Raw genomic sequence first — 15,363 nt, 5'->3', positions numbered from 1 at the left:
TCGTCTAATGGTGGAATTGGTGAATCGTCATTCACCTACCTTTATGAAATTTGCACTTGGATCTCGGCATCCCATTTCTAAGTTGTGAATCTTCATAGTTGGATCCTAACCTTGATATTATATCTTTGGGTTATTCTATTAAGGTATCTTGAAATCTAACTAAAACTTTCTTTCTTTTAAGATGTCTACTCCTGGAAACACTTCTGCTTCGTCCTCCTCCAACCAAAACTTCTCTTTGCTCAATATATGCTCCAAAGTCGTTATGGATGGCTCAAACTATAACGATTGGATGCGCAACATCAAGATGGCTCTTCGTTTCGAGAACAAAGAATATGTTCTTGAAAAGGAGCTCAAAGAGCTTGATGAGAATGAAGCTACTCCTGAAGATCTTGCTGCCTACAAGAAACATTACGATGATGCTACCAAAGTGGCATGCATCATGGTGGCAACTATGTCCCCAGAACTGCAGAGGTACTATGAGGACTACTGGCCTTTCGAGATGAACAAGGACCTTATGGAAAAGTACCATAAGCGAGCTCGTCAAGAAAAGTTCGAAGTAGTCAAGTCACTCATGGCTTGCAAGATGAAAGATGGGGAGTCAGTTGTGTCACATGTGCAAAGAATGCAACGCTACATAGAGCGTTTGGTCAAGCTCAATATTCACTTTGATGAGGAATTGGCCATTGACATAGTCTTGAACTCACTTCCTGAATGTTATGGTCAGTTTATTCTAACTTACCATTTGAACAATACTGAGCAGACCTTGGCCCAATTGCACAACTTGTTGTAGACAGCTGAGGCAGGGATGAAGGGTAAAAGTATACCCTCCACACCTGCTAGTGCCCCTGTTTTGGCCATTGGACAGGGAAAGGGGAAAAAGAGGAAAGGTCCTCCCAAGCAAAACTGGAAGAGCAAGGCTCAAGCTGGGTCATCTAGTAATGGCCCAAAGGCTAAGCCCAATGGTTCCACTCCCCATGTTTCTGATCCAAAAGAGGCAGTTTGCTTTTACTGCAACCAAAAGGGGCATTGGAAGAGATCTTGCCCACAGTATCTGCAAGATATCAAGGATGGCAAAGTGAAGCCATCTTCGGCAGGTATTTACACTATTTCTGCTAATAACTCATTATCTTCTCGTTCATGGGTCCTTGATACAGGATGTGGTTTTCATATCTGTTCTGATTTGCAGGGTCTAAAGGAAAGTGAGGAGATAGAGCGAGGAAGGATAAACCTGATCATGGGAAACAGAAAGTCTTCACCAGTAACCAAGATCGGAGTTTATCAGCTTCTGCTTAGTAATGATGTTAGATTAGATTTAATAAATTTTTGCTATTCGTCTGAGATGACGAGAAACATTATTTCATTTCATGCATTGTTCAGACAAGGTTTTACATATTCTTTTAATGATTTGAATGGTTCAATTTCTGTTTATAAGAATGGTGTTTTTATGTTTGAAGCTTTGCCTTGTAATGGTGTGTATGAAACAGTGACTTGTGTTGATAGCCTAGGAAATAGTGTACTTAATATTGACTTGTCTAATAGTGTAGACAAGGCATGCTTGTGGCATTGTCGTCTTGGACACATTAACAAGAAACGCATAGCCCAACTCCAAAAGGATGGAGTGTTGGAATCATTTGACCTAAAGTCAGATGATATGTGTGAGTCTTGTCTTTTGGGAAAGATGACAAAATCACCATTCACAGGGTCTTGTGAAAGAGGTGAAGGTCTGTTGGATCTCATACACACGGATGTGTGTGGACCCTTCAGATCAACTACAAGAGATGCTAATCGATTCTATGTGACTTTCACTGACGATTATAGCAGATATGAATATATCTACTTGATCAAGCATAAGTCAGAAACTTTTGAAAAGTTCAAAGAGTTTAAGCATGAAGTCGAAAATCAATTGGGCAGAAAGATAAAGATACTTAGATCCGATAGAGGCGGGGAGTATCTTAGTATCGAGTTTAACGACTATCTGAAAGAATGTGGGATAGTCTCACAATTGACTCCTCCTAGGACACCACAGTTAAATGGTGTAGCTGAGAGGCGTAATCGAACCTTGTTAGACATGGTTCGTTCTATGATGAGTCGGGCTTCGCTTCCCATTCACTTCTGGGGGTATGCCTTAGAGACAGCCGCCCACATCCTCAATCTTGTCCCTACAAAGAAGGTTGCCAAAACACCTCACGAAATGTGGACAGGGAAAGTTCCCTCGTTAGCACATGTTAAAGTTTGGGGTTGTGAAGCTTTCGTAAGACGAGAGACTCACGACAAGCTAGCAGCTAGAAGTGAGAAATGTGTTTTCATTGGTTACCCAAAGCAGTCTTTTGGATATTTGTTCTACAGGCCTAGTAAGAACGTGGTCTTTGTAGCACGAAGAGGAGTCTTTCTTGAAAGAGAGCTCATATTCAAAGAGGACAGTGGGAGCATTATTGACCTTGAAGAAATTCAAGAGTCAGCCAATGAGGGAACCTTAGATGACACTAGCACTCAACCAGAGGAAACAGTTCCTGTTGAACCAATTGATAACTCATTACCTCTTAGAAGATCCACTAGGGTGAGTGTGCCACCTGAGTTGTATGGTTTTCATATTACTTCAGATGGTGACACATTCATAAGTGACAGAACACTGGTAAACTTAGATGAACCAGTCACTTATAAGGAAGCAATGGCAGGCCCAGAGGCTTCCAAGTGGAAAGAGGCAATGGACAGCGAGATTAAGTCCATGTATGACAACCAAGTTTGGAATTTGGTTGATAGTGCACCAGGTCGTAAGACAGTTGGGTGCAAATGGATCTTCAAGAAGAAGACAGACATGGATGGAAATGTGCACACATTCAAGGCTCGACTGGTTGCAAAAGGTTTCACTCAAACCCCAGGGGTTGACTATGATGAAACCTTCTCGCCAGTGGCTAAGATTAAATCTATTAGGATATTGCTCGCCATAGCTGCCTTTCATGATTATGAAATCTGGCAGATGGATGTCAAAACTGCTTTCCTTAATGGGAAGTTGGCTGAAGATGTTTACATGAGTCAGCCAGAGGGTTTTGTTGATGCAAAGTTCCCTAATAGAGTGTGCAAGCTTGAGAAATCCATTTATGGATTGAAACAAGCATCTCGCAGTTGGAATCTTTGCTTCCATGAGAAAGTCAAAGAATTTGGTTTCTCTAGAAGTGAAGATGAGTTTTGTGTGTATATCAAGGCTAGTGGGAATATAGTAACTTTTCTGGTGTTGTATGTCGATGACATATTACTCATTGGTAACGACGTTCCAACCTTGAAAGAGGTTAAGTCTTGGCTTGGAAAGTGTTTTGCCATGAAAGACCTTGGAGAAGCTGCCTATATTCTTGGGATTAGAATATTGAGAGATAGAAAGAAGAGACTAATTGGACTTAGTCAGAGCACATACTTGGATAAGGTACTAAAGAGGTTTAGTATGGAAAATTCCAAGAAGGGAGAGCTACCTATCCAGAGCAATACCAAATTGAGTAAGACTCAATGTTCGAGTACAGATGTTGAAATAGATGACATGAATCGTGTACCTTATGCTTCCGCTGTCGGATCGATCATGTACGCTATGACATGTACTCGCCCTGATGTGGCATTTGCTTTGAGCATGGTCAGTCGCTATCAGGGAAACCCAGGTAGAGCTCATTGGGTAGCAGTTAAGAATATACTCAAGTATTTGCGAAGGACAAAGGACTGGGTCCTTGTGCTTGGTGGCAGTGATACTTTGAGAGTAGATGGTTACAGTGATGCCAACTTTCAGACGGATAAAGATAACTTCCGTTCTCAGTCAGGCTGGGTGTTTTTACTGAATGGAGGAGCAGTTACTTGGAAGAGTTCCAAGCAAAATACGGTGGCTGATTCTACTTGTGAATCAGAGTACATAGTAGCAAGTGAAGCGTCGAAAGAAGCAGCTTGGTTGAGGAACTTCATCGGGGATCTCGGAGTTGTTCCAACCATCCAGGAGCCTATGGAACTGTTCTGCGATAATGAAGGAGCGGTTGCCTTGACAAAGGAACCGAGAGATCATGGTAAGACCAGACATATCGACAGAAAGTACCATTTCATCAGACATAGAGTAGAAGAAGGCCATCTTATAGTAAAGAGGGTGTCATCTGAAGATAACCCAGCAGATCCTCTCACAAAGGGTCTGAGTAGGGCTAAGCATATTCAGCATGCTCGGAGCATAGGACTGAAAGATGATATTAGTTTTAGTAGTTAGATTAGTTTTTGAAACTTGTAACAAAGTAAATGTAATTGACTTTTGGTGATTAAATAATAAAGTATTATTTATAAGTTTGGCTACTACCTTTTGTTGATTGTTTATTATTGTGTTTCATTTTTGCATGTTTTACTTCCTGAATAATGAGATTATTCAAACTCCACAGTCGCTCGTACTCTTGGAAGTAAGTAGTGAATTAAGACTGTCATGAATTGGATTGCAGATTGTCTAAGGATAGACATGGCAATAGAATTGCTGCAATGTTCATGAGTACTCAGAAATTGAGATTTGAGTATTGGATAAACCCTCGCTCAGAGTATTACTTCATGGAATTCATCACGAGTAATACTGAGACGATAATATCTTATAATCTTGAAACGAAGATATATGAGTTGTAATTTACAAGTCGGTTGTGCATTGGTGATACGAAAACGCATCAGTAACTTGGTGTTATAAAACGTATTGTCATGCATAATTTGATGAGTAAAAGATACAAGCATATGAGTCAACGTTTATTCGTTCCTTTTGCCCTAACAGGAAAAGCGATATATGTGGGCCCCTCGATGATTTGGTGTTGACTTATGTGCTGGGCCCAGCCAGGACTAAATTGATGTGTTCGATTAGAAGTCCTACATCATCACAAATCAGGAATCGGGAAACATAGATTCTGGACAAACAGATTGATTACATTCCATGTCTTTTGTCTGGGGATATCAAGCAGAACGAAGGGTTATATGATCACTTATCTTAGGACACGTAACTGACTGGGTCAGAGTTAGGCAGCAGCTTTTTGGAAGCTACAATTTGCTGGTCAAATTTAGAAGGCATACTAGCAATTATAGTTACAGACTTATCCAAGTGGGAGACTGTTGGATTAGGTGTCTAAGCCCATAACTATAATTGGTATGTACTTGAATTGATAGCAGCACAGTCCTTTTGGGTTGCCCTCAACCTAGCAACTGGACAAGGAAATTATGAAAGGAGAGATATTAATTTATAAGATTAATAAATTAATATATATATATAAATGATTTATTAATATGTTAATGGATTAATATATTAATTAGAAATCATTATGTTTAATTAATTGTTAGCCAGAAATTAATCAGAATTGATTTTGGGGTTAAAAGAATTAATTATAAGGTGCAGGGACTAGTTTGCAATTATCTAATAGTTGAGTGGAAGGCTCTAGAACCCCCTTGGAAGAGGGTGGACGAAATCTTTAGGGGAAACCCTAATAATTTCGTCCATAGGGGCTTGGATAAGGCCCTTGGGTTTGCTTAGGCCCTAAGCAAAGGATAACTAGGGTTTCCCTTAAACCCTAGATCCCTCAGCTATATAAGGAGCCTCCTGGTTCATGTTTTTGGTCACTCTTTCTTTTGAAGAAACCCTAAGGCCGAGATTTTGCATACTCCCTCTCCCCTCTCTCTTCTACTTTCCTTCTTGCTAGTTCTTGGGTGTGATTCCATTAGAGGCATTACACTTGTGGTGCTAAAGCTTCCAAGAAGATCAAGATCAAGATCAAGGGAATATCAATTGTTTGCTATAACAATTGAAAGGTATGTAAACCCTAAACCCTAGTTTGTTAATTTCGAAATTAGCCTCTCTCCTCTAGGGTTCTTGTTTTGCAATTCAAAGTTGTATGTTCAATAGTTAAAACATAGATCCAAAGTAGGTTGCATGTGAACTTAGGAATTGTTTTCTAGTTTACTTGTTGTACATAAAACCCATCATGTATGCCGCACGAAAAAGCCTTGTCGCACCTCAAATTTGTGGTCGTTGCTTTTTGGCGGCTAGAATTTGAATTATTTTTATTATTCTTTTAAGTAAGCAATATATATATATATATATATATATATATATATATATATATATATATATATATATATATATATATATATATATACAGAGAGAGAGAGAGAAAGAGAGCGCTAGGTTCATTTGTTTAAACTAAGTATTGTGTTATTGTATGCATAAATGTGGGCCAATCAAAATTTAAAATATAAATAAATAATTAAATAAATAAATAAGGGTAATTAGGTAATTTTATAAACAATTTCCCTAAATAATTTCCTATAATTATGCTAGTTGATTTTAACCTAATTTATTCCCTTTTAATTACCACCGACGTCACTTTGTAAAACCTTACGGATTCGATCGAAAGGGAACAAGATCGAAGGAATCAGAAATCCCTCCTTCTTCTCCTTCGCCCCATTCACCTGCTGCGACGCTATCGCTGTCTCCGGGGCTTGACAAGGCCGAAGCATCGATGACGTGTAGAAGCAGCGAAGGTTCAATTGTTCTTCGCTGGCTGTGAGATGCGAAGGAAGGAGGTCTGATGGCTGCTGATCTTATCGATTCGCAGTCGGTGATGGCCTCCAGGGTTCGACTTAGGCCGAAGAAGAGGAAGGGGAAAGAAGCAGAGACGCTTCTATGGGGTTGGGGAAAGGGAGTGAGAAGCGAGGGGGAAGAGAAAGGTGCGTGGGGTTGGACGATAAGCCACAGCAGCTTCGGTAAGGGGTTCGGTGGCAGCTGCTCGACGGGAGAAAAACAGATATGCGAGAGGTGTTGCTCTGAATCGATAACAGGTAAGTGCCTTGTCGTTTCTTGTTCACTCTTTTCTTTTTGTTTTGACAAAAGCTAATGAAGGAGGATGAAAGCAGGTAAAAAAAACGATCCACTGATGTGTTTGGATTTGATTTTTGATAGGAGAAGGAGAGGGAAGAACAAAGGAGGCTTGATACTCCTTTTGCTAATGAAGGAGGATGAAAGCAAGCCCATGGATGATGGAGCCCAAGGATGCAAGAGCCATTAGAGTGTAATCCAGTGCATCAGCATAAGTTAAAAGCTTGGTAAATGGCAATGGCTGATCGTTCAAGATCTCTTTTTCGTCATCTACTAATTCAGAATGGGTTGTTTGCTCTCTTGATTCAATGGATGATATTGGTGAGATTCCAATTCTATTGGAATGGAATCACGAATTTCAATTCTGTTGGAATGGAATGACGAATTCCAATTCTGTTGGAATCACAGAAGTTGATGCTTGAAAAACGGACCACAAAATTGAAACGGACCACAATATTCTTTTAGAATGTATTAGTCGTTGTTAGATTTTGATGTTTTCTTTCCGGTTTTGATTGTCTTTTAAGTTTTATTCTTTAACAATAAATGTAATTATTAACAAGTTTTACCCGTATTCTATAAGAAATAATGTATTTTTTGTTTTTATTCTTCTAGTGATTGTTCAAGAATTTGTTATTCTGCAAGAAGTTTTTAAATTCATGATCAAGAAATAGGTTCAAGAATATTTTTATTATTTATGGTTCAAGAATATTTTTAATTTTAAATATACTTATAAACATATTCTGTCAGAATGTCCGAATTAAAATAATTATAATTCTTAAAATCGGATTTTTAAAATTAATAGAATCTATGATCCCTTAAAAAAATGCAATTTTCATTTATTAAATTTATGTTAATTGACTAAAATACCCTTCTAGTTAAACTAGATGATATTTTTCGATTATTTTTAATTCAATAATATGTATTAATCACTTTCTTAAAATAAGTAAAATGATTGGCCTATATTTATGCATACAATAACACAATAATTAGTTTGAATAGAATAACCTAGGCCTATATATATATATATATATATATATATATATATATATATATATATATATATATATATATATATATATATATATTCTATCTTCTATCATATATTTCACACACCAAACACTTGCAATTCATACAAACCCTCAAACCTTTGCATTTCAAAAATGAATCCAAACAACCTTCAATTACCGCTCGATACAAATCGTGTGCAAATGTTCATCTGTTGGTTTACTGACCATAAGTTGATCCATCTACCATTTCTCCCTGACCCCAAGCCCAATCCCAATAATTTTACTATCAACAAATATCACAACAATATTACATGATGCAGCCTCTTAGCCTAACATGTTTCAAAATCCCACCCCCCTCCCCAACCCCTCTGAATACATTCCAAGAAGCAACCTACAACACCAAAAGTCGAGTTTGTCCAGGAAACCCAACCCGATCCCGAGCTGATACCCAATCCCAAACACGAAATTGTTCAGAAACCCAGTCTGAATCATCCAACCCCAAAAGATGAGGAAAAGCAAAAGCACCGATTAGAAAAGATAAGACGTCATCTCAACAATGGCAACCGAAAGAAGAAATGATATTAGCGGAATCATAGGTGGACATTTATGAGGATTCAAAAACTGAAAATGTGTAAAAAGATGACCATTTTTTGTGACACATTATGGAGAGATTTCTTAAAGTTATGGGTCGTGGCAATTTCTGTTCAAAAGACCAACATACTAGCAAGTTTTGTGAGATGAACTAAACGGTCATAAAATCCAATGAGATTTATAAGAACTTGGTAAGTCAACGAAAAGTGAGGTAGACGATCAACAAATTTTCATGACGATGCTTAAAAATTTTCTATTGATGTTTGGATGCTTTTATCCGCATTCTCGAAATGGATAAAAGAGTATGGTAGTGAAGAAGGTTGTGAGAAAAGACCCAAAGTTTTCAAGACGAGTTACACTACTTAACCGGATGTCTATTTTATGATTGATTTGAATGAAGTGGATATACTCAAACTTGAACAGATAGTTTGACCAATGGGTCGAGCTAAGGCGAAAAAGAGAGGGTCTTCCTCGAATACACCAGGAACGGGAAGAGAAGATGACATTCAAAAGGTTGTTAGTAATTTGAAAAATTATAATTTGAATTTTGAAAATCATTTAAATTTTAAAAGGGAGAAACTGGAGGAGAAGAAAAAAAAACAACAGAATAAGCAAAGAGTTTGAGAGCAAAAAAAAAAAAAAAAAAAAAAAAAACTAACTAACTAACTAACTAACTGGTGATGTTGAATTTTTAATTAAACTCATGGATCGTCTCACCGTAAACGAGTTTGATATTGTTTGAAGGATTAGAACGGAAATCATGAAAAAATATTACAATTAATCTTATTATGTAGTGTTTAGTTTAACTGTTAGTATTTTTTAGCTATGTAATCGTTTTGAATTAAATTAATAAAGTAATTTCCTTTAATTAATTTTAGATAATTATATTTTACTAAATAGGGGTTTTCTCACACCCCCATGATTTGATTTTTTGTCTTTTGTTGTTTTTTTTTTCCTATTTTTTTTTGTTGTTTTTAATTCTTTTTTAATTTATTATTATTATTATTATTATATTTTAATATTATTATTATAATTGTTATAAATTTTGCACAAAATTTTAAAATTCGGGAGACATTATAAATTCGAACGGCTATATAAAATCGGTTTTTAAATATATTTTATATTCTAATATTAATATTATTATTGTTATTATTATTATAAATTTCGAACAACCTTTTATAAATCGGACATTATAAATTCGAACGGCTATATAAAATCGAAACAAAATTTGTCTGATTTTATATAGTCGTTCGAATTTATAATGTCCGATTTCTAAAATGTTGTTTGAAGTTTATAATAATAATAACAATAATATTATTAATATTAAATATAAAAAATATTTAAAAACCGATTTTATATAGTCGTTCGAATTTATAATGTCGTCCGAATTTTATAATTTTGTGCGAAATTTATAACAATTATAATAATAATAATATAATAATAATAATAATAATATAAATAATTTAAATGAAAAAAGAATTAAAAAAAACAACATAGGAAAAAAACACAAAATACAAAAAACAACAAAAAACAAAAAAGAAAAAAAAATGATATCAAATCACATGTCAAAATTTTGATTTGATTGATTTTAGAGGGTAAATATAATTAAGGGTACTTATAGCACAACCCATAAAAAAATATATGTTAAAATGTGATAGGACAGTGGACAACTATCCGTCAATTTTTGTAGAGTGTGAAAAAAAATAAAATAACAAATAAAAACTACGGTAAGATATGATATGACATCACTCGTCTAAACTGCGTTTAACATATCACTACTTTGAGTTTAAGCGCAGGCATCCAGGCTCTATATAACACTTTAATCCAATCCGGGTAAAAAGCCAGCCCAAAACATATTGGGCTAGTAAAAACTCAATTTTTCTTGGACTCGATATTGTTTTATTATTGGAATTTGGAGACGTTAAAGTTATTTTCTTAATATTATATTCGTTAAGGAAAATGTTTATGTGTCGGTACTTTAATGGTCAATTGGTGGCCCTACCGAAGGTGGAAAGATGTGTCAGATAAATAAGAATTAAATACAATATCATATTTTATATTGTATTAGTATTATTTAGAGGTGCACCAAACCGGGGTTCTTTTAAAAGCTGATCACTTTTGGTCAATAAAGTTAAAATCATATGAGTCCAAACCTGTTTCCAAGAAAAAAAAATATCTGAACGTATAAGAACCGGTTATCTCAACCAGTTTGAAAAACCCTATTTATTTGTTAGTATTTGGTATTTTATTAATTTTTAATTTTTCAAACATGTTTTTAAATCGGATTGGCGGTTTTTTTATGCACCTCTTATATTGCATCAAGATTCGACCAAATAACTGTAACCGGTTATACAACAAACAGATTATCGGTTCACGTATTTTTGCCTCAGAAGTTGTTAAGACCCAAAATGGTTTACCATTTTCTTGAAAGAATTCTATTATCACTATGATACTCTCTCCCTTGATCAAAGATTAGTGCATTAATCATTACTAGAATGAAAAGTAAAAAAAAAAAAAAAAAAAAAAAAAAAAAAAAAAAAAAAACGATGGCTGGCAAAAGGTCACTATCACATGAAATCAAACTTCACACAACTTTAAAAGATTACACCCTTTTAAGGAACTAAAAAGCAAAGATAATTGATATGTTCCAACTTTCCCACTAACCAAGAACTTAAATCAACGGATTAAGCCTTATGATTAAGTTCTTAATCATATCCACAAAATCAAACGATTAAATACTCTATGAAACTTTCGACTTTAAACATATATTTACTACATGTTAACGTTCCTATTTACACCATAGAAGTTGGCAAAACTTACTAGTGATTAGTTGTTCAGTTCTCCTCGAGGTTATATACAGTCTTGACGTATTCTTCTGCATCCCAAAGAAACGACCCAAAAGCAACAGCCTCCAACACAAATCTTTTCAAGGTTGCGAATGATGTCAATATTACGTCATCAGAGTCCACGTCACCAAACAGCCCAAAACTATGTCTGGCGATGAGATTTATAGCCTCCTTAGAGTTTGGTTCACCGCATTTCACTAATGAATCAGGGGCAAACCCCATCAAGTATGAACTTAATTTCTCTTGTTTCTTTTTACATGTTGAAATTGTGTTGGGAGGTTGACCCAAGACCAGGTTTTTGTTTCGTCGGAGACTATAAAACTCCGGGAGGGGAAGGTGGTTGCCGGAGTTCAACACCATGTCATCAATGGGATCGGTGAAGCTCATCTCTAGTTGGTGGCGCAAGGTGGCGGATTTGAGAAAATACCCAAACAGTATGGAAGATGTGTAGATATGACGGAGATTGAGACGTTTGATTTTTGTTGTGGCCCAGTTGTCGGTGACACTAAAGTCTGGTTTCCATCCGATGACGGAGGTTAGATGTGTTTTTATCATCTCTAAGATCTCGGAGTTATGAATGGACTCGAGTTCCCAATCCTTTGATGGCAGGATTTCTAGTCTACCGTTGTAGATACACATTGAAAGCTTCGGGATTAGATAGACTTTGATTTCGGTGAATTTGTAGAGGATTAACATGTACATGACATCTTCTACTGCGGTTTTGCATTCACGCCTTTTCAGCTCTGCAATCCTCCTGTCGATTTACTTGAATTAGCAAAAATTAGGTTACCAAAACTGCAGTAAAGCCATAAATAGACCAGGTAGTTAGCATTAAAGTAACTGTAACTCGGAGAAATCACGTCTTGAGGTTTAGCAGATTTAGCTTATTAATGCGTAAAGTATCTGTAGATTGTGATTTGGGGTCCATTTTGTAGCTTTTAATGGATGTTCTGTTTGTTCTAGATTATTAAATACGTGCATACTTGTCGATCGACTTTTTTAGTTTTACCCTCACATATCGCTAGAATTCACCTCATCATATGAAAATGAAACCCTAGCAACATGCGTTAACCAAGTGCAAATTGACATAAAACTGGTAGCGATTGTTGATTCTGTTTTGGAAATTATCTCAACTTAGAAACAGATCTGATGTTACTAAATCTGTTCTAGGTTTCTGTGAAGATATAGATGGAGAACTTCAACAAGTACAAGATAAATAACATCCGATCAAAATCCATGAGAATAAAGGTTGAAAATATTGAAGAACAGAGTACACACCTATGAAGATGAGCTTCACTCGAATCAGCGGTGAGTGACCTACGCGCGTAAGCTTCATCGAGTTCCGCCACCAATTTCTCCAACGTATCCGCCACAGCGTCATGAAACGACTTCCGTTCATTCAATAACACACTCGACAAAAACCTCCCCGCCGGCGTCGCCGGCTCAATCGGCGTATTCAAACTACTAAACTCACAGTAGCTACTACCTCCACTACTAAAACCACCATTATTACTCGCAGAAGCAACCAAAACCGCCGAACGACACCGCTTCTCCACTGACAACCCGGAAAAAGTGAACCGATTATGTAAACGTCCGTTCAATCGAGGATGATTCTTCACCGGAGAAGGTAAAGAGTAGGAAGCGATTACCAGATGCTTGTTGACGTTGAAAGAAGAAGTGAGAGAATATTCCATCCGCAATAATTGAACAGTTGAAAATACGAGTGTGGGGGTTTGATTGAGATATATATACAGAAAATATAGTTACAGAGGTTGAAGAGGATAAGGATTTTGGGGATAGAGGTTTGTTAATAGGTTATCATAGTGAGTGGGAATCTATCTGGTGTTGCGTCGCTAGGACACGATACGGTGGTCTGACTCAATACGAACAATGACCTATCTTATCTTTACGTGAATATTTTACCATTTTCCCCTTTTCATTGTAAGACAACAATGTTTTTGATAGGGTATCACTCTTTTGTAAATTATTACTTAATTTCTTTTAGGACGACTATTTATTATTTAAGCCTTTTTCTAAGGCTCATTAGAGAAAGAAAGTATGAATTGATCTAGTTAATAACTATATAACTCTAAAATTGATTTAAATGGTAATCATAAATTTTTACTTAATTTTTTCAACATCGTATTTTTCTTTCTAAGTCTCAAATCCAACTACAAATTAATTATTACTATACAACAATGAGTGAGAAAAACAAACGGACAACAAATTATGTCGCTTAATTTATTTTCATACAAATTAAGAATTATTTCCAACAATTTTTGTAACTTGATGCGTAGAAATCAATTACATTCATGTGGAGAGAATTGTTTGAAAAATATTAATAGGATTTGTTTTTTTATAATGTCAATTGGTATATCATCAAATTCATATAGAATAATCTATTTATTTTTTCTACCAAATTTTGTAACTATCGTTTTGTAATGTTGCATTAAATTGTGGTAAATATCAATTGTTGTTTCGTTCCCATTTTTTTTATGGAGAAACCCGAATCGGATGTTTAGGCCAAGTAAAAGGCCGAGACCTTTTAAAAAAAAAAAAAAAATCAAATATCCTTTTATATTTTTCTCTTACTGTCTCTTAGTACCTTCTTACGCATTTAAAATTATAATATTTGTTATATTTAATAAAGATAAATTTGCAAAATTGGTCTATGTGGTGTGGTTTGTCAAAAATTGTTACTTTGGTCCAAAAAATTTTAGACTTGTACCATCGGTCAAAAAACTTTGATTTTATAGGGAGTTTGATCCAATTTGTGCTGAATTTTTTTAAAATGACAAATTTGTCCTTTATATTTTCATTTTCTATTTCTTTTATTTATTTTAACTATTTTATAAATTAAAAAGAAAATAATCATCAAACCCCCTACCTATTGCTAACCCACACACTCACTTCTCTCTCTCTCTATCTCTCTCTCTCTCTCTCTCTCTCCCCCCCTCTCCCCCGAAAACCACAATCACGACTGTACGAATTCATCACTGCCACCACAAGAAACCACATGTTATCGTCGTCCTTCATCTTTTCCGACAAGTGACTGCCGCAAAGCACCCGTCTGCCAGAAATCTAAAGAGGGATAGTGGGTTCTGAAACCCTTACTCTGAAGATCTTCGAAGTGGCGGCACCACTAGATTTGAAAAATCTAACGACGATAGCGACGTTTCTATGGTTTTGGTGTTTTAAGGGTGGGTCTAAGACAGATCTGAAAAATCGAGGAAGCATGGTAGTGGAGATCTGGAGCTGTTCGTGGTGACGATTTAGGGTTTTTTAAACGGCCGACCTCACCTCCATTCAGACGACGACAAATCTTTCTTTCATCCGACCAGTGACGTTCCGGATCAGGATACCAAGAACATTTATCCTTTTCTCTACCGATTTTGTTTTCAAAAAACGATAATCGATTTGATTTTCATTCTCATTTTCTAGAGATTTTCAGATTTTTTTGTTTGCAGATCTCAAAAACTAAGATTTTTGTTTTCATTTTCGTGTATATGTCTAGAAAAAACGAATGATTATAAGGTTTTCAATTTTACAAGTACGGAAAAATGTATTATTTTTCTTGAAATTTTTAAAAAAAAAAATCAGGTTTGGAGAAATATCTTGTTCTTGAGTAATTTTGTTCTAGTTTGAGTGGTTTGGAAAAAGTTGAGTTTGTGGAAAATTCATTGTTCATGTTTGAGATTGCAAATCTGAAAAAATGAGTGTTTTTTTGTCAAATTTGAAAGAAAAAAATGTTTGACCGGGGCTGCCTCCATCACTCTCAAATCCCAGAAACCCTAACCCTAACCCCCATTGGTGCTCTTGTGCTCATTTTAGTAAACTTGTGGTGGTTTTGAAGAAAGAAGAAGAAGAGGTGTAATACCTGGTTCCTGGTATGTATTTAAATTTATAAATTATTCACTTTTATAGAGAAACTCGACGAGTTGGGAGCCCCAGACTCGTCGAGTAGGGATGAATTTCTACGAGGGTTAAGAAACCTACTTGACGAGTTGAGAGGCCTCAACTCGACGAGTAGGCTGGCAGAATGAAACTCTAATTTTCAAGGTTTTGC

At 35.9% G+C, this 15,363-nt stretch overlaps 1 protein-coding gene across 1 annotated transcript; it reads right to left on the bottom strand.

Moving 5' to 3' along the window:
• Nucleotides 1–11,016: 11,016 nt before the first annotated feature.
• LOC145114063 (UV-B-induced protein At3g17800, chloroplastic-like) lies at nt 11,017–13,084 on the bottom strand. Its single transcript, XM_079050072.1, has 2 exons — nt 12,576–13,084; nt 11,017–12,051 (listed from the first exon to the last, which is right to left on the bottom strand). The coding sequence occupies exons 1-2, from the start codon at nt 12,989–12,991 to the stop codon at nt 11,286–11,288; spliced, it is 1,182 nt and encodes a 393-aa protein (XP_078906198.1). The 5' UTR covers nt 12,992–13,084; the 3' UTR covers nt 11,017–11,285.
• Nucleotides 13,085–15,363: the final 2,279 nt, after the last annotated feature.

The sequence above is a fragment of the Lactuca virosa genome, chromosome 5, assembly GCF_052849685.1.
Source record: "Lactuca virosa cultivar CGN04683 chromosome 5, Lactuca_virosa_CGN04683_v6, whole genome shotgun sequence".
Taxonomy (NCBI): Eukaryota; Viridiplantae; Streptophyta; class Magnoliopsida; order Asterales; family Asteraceae; genus Lactuca; species Lactuca virosa.
Note: the sequence above shows the minus strand (reverse complement) of the source record. Positions and strands in the feature narration are given on the sequence as shown.

Bases quoted from the DNA above. Each gene is read 5' to 3' on its own strand.
- LOC145114063 (XM_079050072.1), bottom strand. From the start codon at position 12,991: ATGGAATATTCTCTCACTTCTTCTTTCAACGTCAACAAGCATCTGGTA. The intron at 12,052-12,575 runs GTGTGTACTCTG...GTAAATCGACAG, and splicing joins AGTGAAGCTCATCTTCATAG to GAGGATTGCAGAGCTGAAAA.